The 14053-nt window shown below is 35.0% G+C and overlaps 1 protein-coding gene across 1 annotated transcript; it reads right to left on the reverse strand.

The window, feature by feature from the left end:
• Positions 1–309: 309 nt before the first annotated feature.
• Positions 310–6665, reverse strand: LOC125664479 (uncharacterized). The gene is made up of 10 exons (XM_048897259.2): positions 6051–6665; positions 5755–5816; positions 5181–5339; positions 4985–5096; positions 4805–4839; positions 4645–4713; positions 4434–4529; positions 4034–4154; positions 2991–3034; positions 310–1338 (listed from the first exon to the last, which is right to left on the reverse strand). Exons 1-10 carry the CDS (start codon positions 6125–6127, stop codon positions 1172–1174), a joined length of 942 nt encoding a protein of 313 aa, XP_048753216.1. The 5' UTR covers positions 6128–6665; the 3' UTR covers positions 310–1171.
• Positions 6666–14053: the final 7388 nt, after the last annotated feature.

Genomic DNA, 14053 nt, shown 5'->3' on the forward strand with positions numbered 1-14053 from the left:
GATTTGACATTTAGATTGAATGAGAGTTTTTACAGTTTCAGAAATCAATCAAAAACCATTATTTGAAGCGTCTTTATATTATGTATAGAATTCTTCAAAGAACTTGACCCACAATATGCCATTTTTGGCCTACCAATTTTGGAAAAAATAAAGAACACTTTAGAATAAATCTAAGAGAGTATTTTTTATCCATAAGACGAGCCAAGTTGTTTTGCACAATCGTTTCCTCACACCGGATGATCACATTTCATCTCAAAACGTATTTAAGATTCACTCTCCATTACTTCATAACAAAATACAACACCAAAAAAAAGCGCATCAATGAGCTTTATTTGATTATATCACAAAATATCTACCTATTTATATCGAAGGCGCGTATGTTGAACTATCTGTTATACTGAATCAAATATAGATTCCCAGTACAATGAATTCTATTCATATAGTTCCACAACGGTTATGTTGAAGTTTGGATACGAATAACGATTCAGGTCTGTCCCCTGAATTTCAATATATCCGGAGTAGGCTGTATATCTTCAATTAACTAAACTGAACAAATGAAAGAATGAATTAAAACATGCATTCTAATGAATATCAGCTATAATGTCGATGTCGCATGACGTAATTCCAGAATCCATATTTATAGGGGATTGTGGATGCGTTAACCTCGGTTTTATGTGGTATCACGTGATTTCATTATTCGTATTCATTCGATAGCTGAAAAAGCCCCAGTCATCATCTGACTCTAACATCCTTTGTAAAGGTTTCAGTATCATAGGAATATGATATTTGATATTAAATTACTCATTTGACTTGTTTATACATTTGTAAAACCTTCAAACATGGATGTCATGTAATATTTTGTATATGCCACAATGTCAATATTACATGTATATACGTGTCATGTAATTTTATTTATATGATATTTGATGGATGTCATGTGATATTTTGTACAGGCCACGATGTCAATATTATACACGTGGCATGTCATGTGATTCCTAATAAAGTGTTGATACAGATTGTATTTGACACCACGCTTCCTTACACGAGATTTATAAACAAAACTTCATTCGCGATATTTGGCATCACATGACTCCAACATCCTTGTTAAAGCAATATTTATAAAGCAATCGATGTTTAGAATTATGTCATCACTTTACGTCAACGTCTTTGTTTATATCGTACTGGAGGCGTCAATGTCGAGGCTGTTTGGCATCACATAGTCAGACTGTCTTCCACTTCTTGGCAGACGTTCCCTGTTGGACAATGACATGTACCCACGCTCCAGCGTCCCACGCAGCTGTCGACAATACATCTGGCCTGTGTTGAACTGCTTCAGCTCTATGTAGATAAATTTCTATATTATATTTATATTCTATTTACCAGATTTATTTTTACAAAGCCACACAATACATAGCAAGAACTTATTCGACTTATCATCAGTTTTTAAATTTGAGGCAAGCTACTGACAAGTTGATCGTGCAGGGGGTTCAACAGTTTCGTTTAAAATCAGCATTTAACAAATTCTATGGTCGTTATAACGATCTAGTTTGCATGGGTTAAATGATTTCTAACGTGTTTCATGACGATTGTTCGGTCGTTCTTGGCACACTGATTTTGACTACGGATAACTCCTTTTACCTTATTAAGATACATGTCTTGTGACAGGTGGGTCCAGTAGACAGGGATGCTTTCTCTCCCTGATCCTAACTCTTGTGTATCTCTTTATTCTGTATTGCTTATAGGAGCTACGAGATTGATTACTGTTCGTTATCTTCACCTTTCGTGTGATGTGTGTTTAATTATTTGCTAAGAGAACGTGCAAATTTGCCAAATTTTTGTAGAATATAACAGTCTGTAACATGAAATTAAGTAGATTGAACAAGTAAAGATTGCAAACAGGGATCAATTTCATAGATCCCTCCAAAACTACGAAATTAAGAATAGGGCAAACATGGATCGATGTACACCAGAAATGGGATCAGTTGCATAGATGGAGCAATCATTCACATGTTAACCGGTGAAATCCGCCGTGACCCCTCTATCTTGATCGAGTAAACGGAGTCAAAATCAACTAACTATGGCCACACATCAAAGTAAGGCAATTTTCAGTTGTTAAGTTTAAATAACTTACAAGTTATCATGCGTACATTTTACGTACTTTAAAGTATTAATTTTGAACTGAAAATAAAACCATGATAGATAAAGTGTCTTTTTTGCTTTGTTTAGTTTGATAAATTGAATTGATATGAAGATAACAAACGTTACAGATAATAAGTGTTAACGCGAGTTTTACGTTTTTGTGTGCAAAGTTTGATAATCTAAGTGACAATGTTTAAAGTTTAACGTCAGAAAAAAAACCAAGAGTTTCTAACGATACTTTATTCCCTTACTATAACTTGATCTACACATTAGTAAATCTAGATCACTTGAGAGTTTATTATAACATAATGGTGTCTGCACATAACGTAATGATGCTACCACATAAGGTAGAACTGAATCGACATAACATAATGATATAAGCACATAACGTAAAGATGTATCAACATAATTTAATTATGTTACCATTTCCCATATAAAAGGCATCGTTATAACGTAATGATGTTACCAGATAATGTAATGAAATATCGGCTGATTTACATTATAAGGCAGTAACGGCGTTCCATAGTCGAATAAACACCGTCATGGTACACTGTTAGACTGTGGCCATCAATATAGTAAAATATTAAAACCTGTTCAGCGAATGTATTCAAACAAGGTATCGGAGTCTACTTCTCAGCGAGTTTAATCATATCTGTAAGACCTGTTACTTTCCCTCTTAATGACGGGTGTCTGACGAAGTAATGAGCAGCCCATGATTGAGAATCGAACCCGTGCCTCCTGGACACCACGAGAACGCTTTATTTACTAAACTACAACGTCCAATTTTAAAACTAAAAGATAGCTGTGACACATTTGCAGAGTTTGAATATATAGACAACAAAAAGATTTACCTGTGGGGTCTTCAATTGTTCTAGAACGTTTCCAAGTGTGGTACCTGGAATATTAATGCAATGAATTAACCTGGGTCTCAATCACCATGGTTACATAGCTGCAATTTAAAGTAAGCATTTCGTAAATTATATGGTCATTGTAATGATCTAGTTTGACAATACAACCTATCGTTGGGTTAAATGCTGTCTGTCGTGTTTCATACCGATTGTTATTCCGTTCTTGGCACACTGATTTTGACTACGGATTACGCTGTTTACCTGATCAGGATATGGGGAATTGTGATCATGGTATTCAAGCTAATTGTTTGTGCATTTTTTTTAAATATAGAGTATTGATAGACAGGGTAGAATTATACTTCTTTCAATAATTTTGAAGTTTTCAGAATTAGTTTATTTTAATCATAGCGCACAATTGAATTAGTTTAAAAAAAAACTATTGATATGCAATGATATGTGATTCCTTGACATTAGATAAGGCTGCAGTTTAAACATCATGCAAAGTGCACGATTTCAGTGTTGAACTCCACGTAATGACGTTAAGCATGCCACAGGAGTCTGTTCTATTGATTATATTGAAATACGAATCTGGACAAGAATTCAGACATCCGGTTTACTGGCATGGCGTCCCGGATGAGCTCTCCAAATGGGTAAAAACTGGAAACCGGTCCGTAATGATCACGAAGGTTAACTATTTGTAGTAAAATAAACAGCTGAAGCACCCCCAGTTGATGAAATAGTCGCCAAATCGCCCAACTGAACCAGGGACTAAATATTTCAGAGGAATCCCCCTATTCCTTTGCCATCCTGGTGTTTTATAGAAGACGGTGCATAATATTTTCCCGAATTGTTATTTTAATTTAATCGATAGAACTTCACACTCCTGTTAGAAAATCGTGTTTATGGGAGCACTTCTTCCTCAGGGTGCATTACCTTTGTTTATAAACCGCTTAGCATCTTATGAAGTGTAAACTATCTATACGATCTAATAACAAGCAACATGATTGTCCTATCATATGTATTCCTTACGTAAATAAATCACTTACAACAGTAGTAGAATAAGAGTGACGACACTGCCTACAACCAGAAACAAGGATATGCTGATTAACTCCATGTATTCTGAAATATGCTGCAAAATGTCTCTGCTGTCGCTCTGTCTAATGACATCTGAAACCGAAGATGAAATTTCACAATTATCAATACCATGTGTTTTGTATACATGATATAAATTATTCTGGCTCACATTAGGTACACAAACTGCATTATCAGTTTCATTATTGTGATTGATTGTGATTGATACACCTCACTGATATATACAGCTGTTATGCACTGTTACTCACTACTCACTCTTAATTTGATTCAAACAATATCTTATTCAAAATGACTTGATCGGACCGCAGTCACAACCTATTTTTACCACCTCCCCGCTTACTGTTGCGTACTTACACGTGCTTGTTGGTTTTGCTGTTGAACGCTGCTTTCTAGTAATTTTGGTAAATCCAAATGTATCATATTCAGACCTTTGACTATGCCATTGCATGCCTTAAAGAAAAAAATTAGGCTCTCAATCTCTAGAAGAAACTGATATATAACTTTGATGAAACATAACATAATCTACGAGAGAGAGAGAGAGAGAGAGAGAGAGAGAGAGAGAGACCTGTGCTGGTGGTCTTTTGTTCGTTGTTTGTTAACGTCTCTTTGTGAATTGTTGAGTACTTCCGAGAACCTACAAGAACATGTGACATTGTTTTATATCGCATTTTGAATCATTTGGAAACATACATACTGCAATTTTAATACGTTTTGGTTCATGATACCTTGATTCAACTTTTGAGTTCTTGTTCCAGCATATCTATGAATATAAAGAATGGAACACATTGTTTGATATGCATTGAATACCGATGTAGTAAATTCTCCATTCAAAGACGTTTTATTCATCAACTTTTGATACTCTCGTACGAGGACATGACAAATCATTCCAATGTACATGTAGATACCCCGTTGTAAGTTCCTGTTCCGCTGTAAGTTCTCCGTGTATTTTTGTGGACAGGGTTGGGGCCGGATATTTGACAGTGTCAGCAAACCCTTTTGACATTCTCCAGTTGAATTCTACAAATATCGAAGGAATGACTTATTCATAATAAATATGTTGTGTGCATTGAACCAATCTGCTCAATATGAAAACACACTAACGGATACTGGGTGCTGTGTGTTCATTCGTTGTTGTTGGACATCCAACTTCTGGATCGCAGTTATTGGGACTACATAAACAGGGCAAGCGGCACAACACTCCATAATATCCTTTCTTGCACGGTTCTTCACATTTCCAACCAATCAAACCAGGCTCGCATGCTTACGTCATAACAAAAAAGTAGATATCATGATCAATCACTATATGATGCAAGGTGAAGATAACAAAGATAATCAGAGGTCGGGATCTTAATCTTTCAATAGAGATCATGTACACTTACAGTGCATTTGATAAAATTGTTGTTCTTATCCTTCTATATGGATGTGAACGGGGTTTTGGAAACCATGACATTATTGAAAATATACTCTTAAAATTTTGTAAATTATTATTACATGTCAAGTCATTTACTCCAAATTATATGATTTATGGTGAGCTAGGTCGACCACCATTATGTTTACATATCAAATCAGAAATTGCTAGTGTTAACAACGAATGAGAAAATAAAACTTGGTCAATATATTTATATGGATCAATATGAATTTATGAAATAAACATGAAGTAATAGCCGTGTAAGACCTTTGCATTGCTTGCTGATTTCGTCCATGTATTCATTATAGCAACAAGGGATACCATCCGGCCTACAAAAATATAATTCATAGAATTCTTATTTTCTGAATAACAGGAAGAAATCAATGGACAACCTACAATTTGGCTATCCGTTTCTAACACACACTACCAAGCCTGCAATGCTTATAACAGGATGTGCTAAATCGAACGGATACAATATAATCAAATTCTGAACATTTTAAATACGTTTTTGTTTTAAATGATCAATATTTAGAAAAGATTAATATAAGATAAACACCACCCACCTTCTGCATTCGCTATCACAGAAAACACGATATTGGAAATGTCTAAGAAACAAAACGACAATGTTCAACACTTTCATTTTCCCTGGGGAAAAATACAGCAATTTGTAAATACGGACGTTTTTATGATAAAAAAACCAACATCGGATGAAAGTTACCAGCACATTTCCCTATTAGCAACGTCCATTATCTACCGCAAATTAAATCTGTAAACAACCCCATATGCTTTTCAAAAGTATTGGCAATTTAGATAAAATCAAAATAGGGGATGTTTACTCCTTCTAGATACTTGTTTCCAGGGGTCTGAGATTGTCTTACTATCGATTTTGTAGTCTTTATATGACTTAATCAAAATAGTCACTATTCATACAACCGGATATTGGGTCAAATGCTGTCTGACATGTTTTATACCAATTGTTAAGTCGTTCTTTTACATACTAATTACATAGTAATTTTGATTACGGATTGCTTCGTTTACCTGATCAAGACATAGGTCTTATGGCGAGTGTGACCGATCACTTCTGTATTATCTATAGGGTTTATGAGATTGTTCAATGCTTGTTATCGTTTTATAAATATATTTTTTATTATTTTTCAACATTCTGTAAATAGTTCATGGTATATCTTATAATATATACATGTAATATAGAATTACAGAAGTGTTTATTTCTTTTAGAGAGAGAGAGAGAGAGAGAGAGAGAGAGAGAGAGAGAGAGAGAGAGAGAGAGAGAGAGAGAGAACTGAAAATATTTGGTTCCATCTGTTCCAAAGGGCATTACAATTTTCAGTATCACCATTTTTAGATGAAATGAATTTTTGTGTTTCATAGAATAACTTTAAAATTGATATTGCAAAAGAAAGAAAAAACGCACACTCAACATTTTCTCTGTACACATTGCTGTATAAATGTAAAACTTATACGGTACCAACTTTGATGCACCAGATGCGCATTTCGACAAATAATGTCTCTTCAGTGATGCTCAACCGAAATGTTTGAAATCCGAAATAACTATGAAGTTTTAGAGCTAAATATAGCCAAAAACAGCGTGCCAAAAAAGTGGAGCCAAATTCGTCCAAGGATAAGAGCTATGCATGAGGGAGATAATCCTTAATATAATACTTTATCCAAAGGATGAGAAGATTTTGTATACCCTTGTTTTTCTCAAGAATGCCTACTATAAAAGATTTTTTTTGTAAAGACTAATTAACAATTTGTTCTCTGTTCTAAATAAGCTTCAAAATCGGCTAGATTACATTCCCATATTATATGTTCTATTGTTTCCTCCTCATTGAGACAAAAGGTACATATTTTTGGCAAATCCAGTCATTATGTCAAACATATACAATGTACTGAAATGTACAAAGTCGAAATGCGTTTATGGACTTCTCAACAAAAAATCCTCTGGGACAACAGGCAAAACAAGATGGAGTGAACTCTTAGAAATAGATAATACTGAGTGGAATGTAATCCACAAAATACCTTTCATAATAACAAAAATTAGTAAACTTGAATGGTTCCAATATAGAATACTTAATAACATTTTAGCAATAAACTCGATTTTATTTAAAATAAAAAATATGCTTGTTATCTTAACTTATCAATAAAAGAATCAGAATCAAGGGTAATCAATTCATTCTTTGTGATAAGCATCATGGTTAATTCAGAAATGCTCTTGTCAGTTTTCCTCAAAACTGAAAAAATTAAGAATGGGATTATTCTCTAAGACAGACAGCTAGCCTGACAGTCGAAACGCGTTGGATAAAGCTATATATGGGTGCTTATGTCTTTATATGCGAAGAAATCCTAGCCAAATTCCCGTGTGGATTACGTTATTAGAATCCTAATCTGAACTACAGATCTATGAATGTACTTCACATTGTACTAGAAATTATGATTCTTACGAGGTGACGGAAGTTTTAAACATTGGAAAATGTGGCGGAAAATAAATAAATCAACTTCATTTTTACAAACCAGGAAATATTCAGGAAATGAATAATTTCATGAAGTGGGCCAATCACGAGATAAAATCCTGTGAAATGTACAGATAATTCTAAATAGGCCCATTGACGGTAAAAAAAAAAAAATACGACGATGCGGTGTTTTCCGAGTTGTGCCTCTATTACGTTAAACTTATGCGGATCGTTATTTTAAATTAGATTTCTTTCTGAGTACTTTAATTGATATCTTTACAATTGTAATGACCATATCCTTGATCATGATTGCGCTGTAGCTACAAACTTGTGCGTATGCATCCTGATAGAATTAATGTGTCTATTCCAACGCTTGTGAATTCCGACAAAAATGAAAGTAGAATGTTAATAGAAGAAATAAACATGTTTGACAATATAGAAGAGTATGGGCTCCAATGCTTCACACCAGCATATTTTTCGTATAAAGAGCTAACGTGAAGTATGCTGGCGTGAAGCGTCATAGATCATACCCTCACTAGATTTTCACGCAACATTTTCGAGCATACTTCTATATCGTATGCTTGCAGTTACAGCTATATTTTTAGATTTCATTTTATTTCTGACGGAATTCCAATGGACATGAATTGTGCTCCTATAATAACTGACCTGTTTTTCTATTCTTACGAGGCAAAATTTAGAAGGCGAAGATAAAGAACAGTGATAACCCTTTTAAGGAAAATAAAGTAGTTGAGAAAACACGGACGCCTGGATGAGATAAGGTGCTTAAGAGGAGTAGTCATTCTCTGTTGACAGGTCACACCCGCCGTGAATTGCCCGTTATCTTTACCTATCTATCTAATAAACAATTGATACACCAGAAATGTAAGATCTTGAATAACAAAAGTAAATACATGTTATAATCTCCACAGTAGATCTTGTTAAAGAGAAGCACTACAATTTCTGAACAATAACCAATGCTCTGCATTTGGCAGTATAACAACTTGACGGGATTTGGAGGTCGCTGAGATTTTAGAGGTTGTAGAAGCAACTTGATCGTATTTGGAACTCGCTCAGATTTGAGAGATTGACAGATCCCAGCAGAGCCTGAGAGAATCAAAGTTTATTGTAATGTAAACAGAATGTTTAATTATGGGATTTGTGTAATAGATTTGAATTTTGACATTCGTCGTAATAGTTCAGTTGTGTTCGAACCCCACTTGTGTCATGGCCGTTTCAAACCCAAAATGTAAACATAGGAAAGGATTGGATCCTTACCAAAACACTCGATATCTATAAGTGAGAAGCACGGGCCTTTTGGATATGATCTTAACAAGGAAGTTCACGTGTCGTGACAGGCGTTGGCACGTCAATTAACCCTCAGTGCTACGCCCCTGATCGCTAAGCAAATGGCTCAAGTTGTGTTACTTCACATACAATCGCTGAATAATGAGTGGAGAATGGTCGATGGGACGTAAAACAAAATGTTATCCACTAACAAATCCTTTTTTCAACACTATTTTTGCAATGAAAAACAGGAAAAATAGATGCGGTCTCCTCCCGGTGCAAAGTTGTATGTTTCAAATTATGATTATCGTGCGAGGAAGAACGACATATGCATTTGCTAAGCATAAGGGGACAATACATCTCAGTATATTCATTTACATCTATAGCTGTAAATAGAAGTACAGTGGATCATATTGAAATAAAGTTGTTAACCCAGTTCTTTTATTGCATATCCAAAGATTTAAAAGGCAATTACAGTATGCTAGATCCTATAACAGCGTTTCGTTTGATCTTATATTGTTTAGCGTCCCGCTCGAGAATTTTTCACTCATATATCATATGGAGACGTTACCATTGCCGTTGAAGGGCTTTAAAATTTAGGGATGTGCTTTGCGCACACGGACATTGAGCAGGGAGGGATCTTTATCGTGCCATACCTACTGTGACACGGGGCCTCGGTTGTTGTTGTCTCATCGAAGGATCACTCCATTTAGTCGCCTCTTACAAGCAAGGGGTACTGAGGACCTATTCTAACCCGGATCCTCACAGATTTCTCAGGACTCAGTATAGGAGTGTACTGAATATGTTAATAAGTACAAAATACAACTAGAACCCGGTCAGATAAAGTGTATACCTTCACTGAATAACGATACGTTCTCTGTACCACACGGGCAACTTTTGCTAAAGGTCTTGGACTCTAATCATCGCTTTTTATTCATTCTGAATATGATGTTTATATCTCTCAACTGATTCGATACGCAAGATCTTACTCCTCCTAGGTACCCGATCCCACCTCTGGTGTGTCCAGGGGTCCGTGTTTGCCAAACTATCTATTTTGTATTATAGAAGTTATCAGATTGACCACTGTTCGTTATTTTCACCTTTAATTCTCTAAGATAATCGGATCCATTCTAAAACTGACATTATTATTAAGAGTTATTCCATGCATATTCTGCAATATTGCAGTGATATTATAAATGATGCACAAAAATATTTTTACAGTGAAATATTTCCTGGACAAAATATGGAATGAATTGTTGGCACTTATGTAGTGAGCTCACATGAGCTCAATATATTGAACAGGAACCACTGACTGTAGTGTGAATAAAGGAAGTAATAAGTGCTACATTTAGGAATTATTTTTCTTCCTCTCTAATATGAAATGTTTCTAACGCGTTTTCCCGCTTTGATTTGGAGGATGTTACATATATAACTGTAATACGCAATATGTATAGTGTTAGCAATCAACCACACAGCCAGATATAAATATCCTCTGCAATTTATTAGTCAAAACTATAATTTCTCTAATATGAATAAGCAGACAATGCATAAATGAAAGTAAATCCGTCGCTTTTTCTAAATGATATAGGAATTATTTGAAGGTATGGGACCAGTTTTGTGTAGTAGCAAGATTTTTCAGTTTTTGCTGATATTCTGTGGATATGGTGTCTATATATTAAACGTAATAGACATTGGGAATTTTGTTTGGGTTGGATTTAATGGTATTTGAGTAACCATGAAAATGATGCCCACACGAAATGTAATAATTTCATAGTATCCATTACAGATGGGGTCATAAGTAGCATTTGAAAATGTTTTGCAAAAATATTTTGAACAAGTTCAAATCTTTGCCTTTGAAAATCCCATAGTTAGAATGTTGTCTGACTTGCTTCATACCGATTGTTAGGCCGTTCTTGGTAAAGTGATTTTGACTACGGATAGTTCCGTTTACCTGATCAAGATATATAGCTCACGGCGAGTGTGACCGGTCGACATGGGATGTTTACCTGGTCCCATTTTTGCTATCTCCAGGGGTCCGTGCTTGCCCTTAAATGTTCTTAAAGTTTTTTATTAGATTCTAATTCTGGAGGATGATCTGAAAACATGTAAAATCGTTAAATACTCTCTCACTCTATCATTCACACTTTTAATTATATTAAAACAATGATTTCAAAATATCTATAAATTAATGTAATCGATAAATATTTAAACTTAGTTTCTTTGATATGACAATATATAAATAATAAGTCACTCAGTCCTAATAGGAGTGTTGTCGGGTTAGTTTCTGGAATTGTCGCGAATTATGCGTATACAACACTAAAACCAGTAAAACAACTCACAAGATACTCACAACCACACACAAACCATACTGACCTTTCACACTCCTCTCTCTACCAATCAGCGTTCATCCCGATGAATATGAATGAAATGAAAGAACTCACGATAAAATGAGTAACGTAATGAAATTATATTAGTATTTTAAACATGAATTATTCCATCCTGTGACATTCTCCCCTCTTAGAGAAAATGTCTCCTGACATTCCTAAGATCAGAACCCAGGACTGTAATAAAATCTAATTATTAGGTTAGGGTTAGGGATATTAACATTGATAATGATACTAATGCAACTGATCTGGAAATGAATCCTCTTATGTAAATAAGAAGATCAAATAATAGAAACCGCAACATGTAAATGCTCATAGCCACAACATAGAACATAATCAATTTTAGTGTACATTGTACCGTCATAAATAAAATTAGATCATATACTGTTCCGAAAGAATATATTATTAATCCACTTGATTAAGCTAATTTCCTAACTAATCGTATGGATAAGTACGAAATTTCCTAAAACTATCTAGACTGTTTCGTCCTGTGACATCTAAACATACCATACTTGCACAGCTTGTTCACCAATAACCCACTATCCATATATATCTGGAAGTTTTTGTACGTGATCTGAGCGAGGGATTGGTGGACTGAATGTATAACAGCTCGATTCATTATTTCTCGACGGATTATTCATATTTACATTCGAATTATCTGCAAAGGAAATTGTGTTAGAGCTATTCTGAAGTTCAACACAAGAAAATGATTCTTGCTGTAATGAGAGTCTACTATTTCAGCACTTAAAAGTATATATTGTCCCTAAATCACCTGATCTCATATGCAAGGTGCAGATAACGAACAGTGATCAATCTCATAACTCCTATAAGCAATACAAATAAATATTTGGGCAAACACGAACCCTGGACACATCAGAGATGGGATCAGGCACTTGAACTTTGGGACAAATATTGTGATTAACACCAGAAGTGTTTAAGATATCTCTCTTCGTAGATGATATGGGTTTGGAAACAACCATGATTCGATCCCTCGCTGAATCGCTTGATTCCGAGTCGCTATCGGCACTTATACTCTCGTTTTCTTGTATTTTCCTTTGTTATATTTCTAGTGTATTTACTTCGTTTTGAAACAGTTTGGGGAATTTCTGAAGTGTGATCATCATCTGAAAGATACATAAAGGGTTATAATAAATTTCTATGTAAAAATTTAGGTTGACCTTTGCCAAATGATCTTTGAACTTTGTACATAGGAATATCGCAATTTGGAATGTTTAAAAGGACATAAGGATCTTTTTCCCATTTGCCAGATAGTTTACTTTTCCCTTTCTTTGCTAAAAGTCTAACTAAGACAGGATCACCAATCTCTAATTTGGAATAACGTACTTTGTTGTCATATTAATGGTTATGCCTGGAAGTATCCTTTTCAATGTTTTTCTTGGCAACATTATATGCAAACTTTAGTCTTTTCTTAAGTTTTTTTTGCATAATGTGTACGACTAGTTGATTTGGATGTATCTGAGTCATTTACATTTAAAAATATGTCGACATCAAGTCTAGGATGCCATCCAAACATTAAATAATGAGGTGAAAATCCTGTGGTGTCTTGTCTTGTTGCATAGTTCGTCAATACAACCTCGCGTTGGGTTAAATGCTGTCTAACGTGTTTCATAACGATTGTTTAGCCGTTCTTGGCACACTGATTTTGACTGCGGATAACTCCGTTTACCTGATCAGGATATAGGGCTCACGGCGGGTGTGACCGGTCAACAGGGGATGCTTACTCCTCCTAGGCACCTGATCCCACCTCTGGTGTGTCCAGGGGTCCGTGTTTGCCCAACTATCTATTTTGTATTGCTTGTAGGAGTTATGAGATTGATCACTGTTCGTTATCTTCACCTTGCATGCATGAACTAAAGGAAGTATGTATGATTTCCAGTCTTCCTTGCTGTGATTTTCTAAAGTTCCCAACATTTCAATCAAGGTTTGATTGAATCGTTCCACAAGACCATTATCCGTTGGATGATAAGGTGTAGTTCGACTCTTACTGACACCAGCAATGTTACATAATTCTTTGATGACTTTACTTTCAAAATTTCTACCTTGATCGGAATGTAGTCTCTCCGGAAACCTATAATGACAATGAAATTTTTAAATAGAGCTTTTGCTTTTGTCTTAGCACACTCCTTTCTCTGCCAATCAGCGTTCATCCTGATGAATATGAATGAAATGAAACGACTTACGATGAAATGAGCAACGGAATGAAATTAATTTAGTATGTTAAACATGAATTATGTTATCCTGTGACATAGAATTATGGACTGTTTCGCAGAGAGACATCACAAATTGTTCTGCCGTAGTGTGCTTATCACCCGAGGGCGCCTATGCTTCATTATTAGTGATGTATCCCTGTTAAGCAGTTCATAATAGTTTTATCATCCAGATGAATTTAAAAAAAACTATGAAAGA

This window comes from Ostrea edulis, chromosome 1 (genome assembly GCF_947568905.1).
Source record: "Ostrea edulis chromosome 1, xbOstEdul1.1, whole genome shotgun sequence".
In the NCBI taxonomy this organism is placed as follows: Eukaryota; Metazoa; Mollusca; class Bivalvia; order Ostreida; family Ostreidae; genus Ostrea; species Ostrea edulis.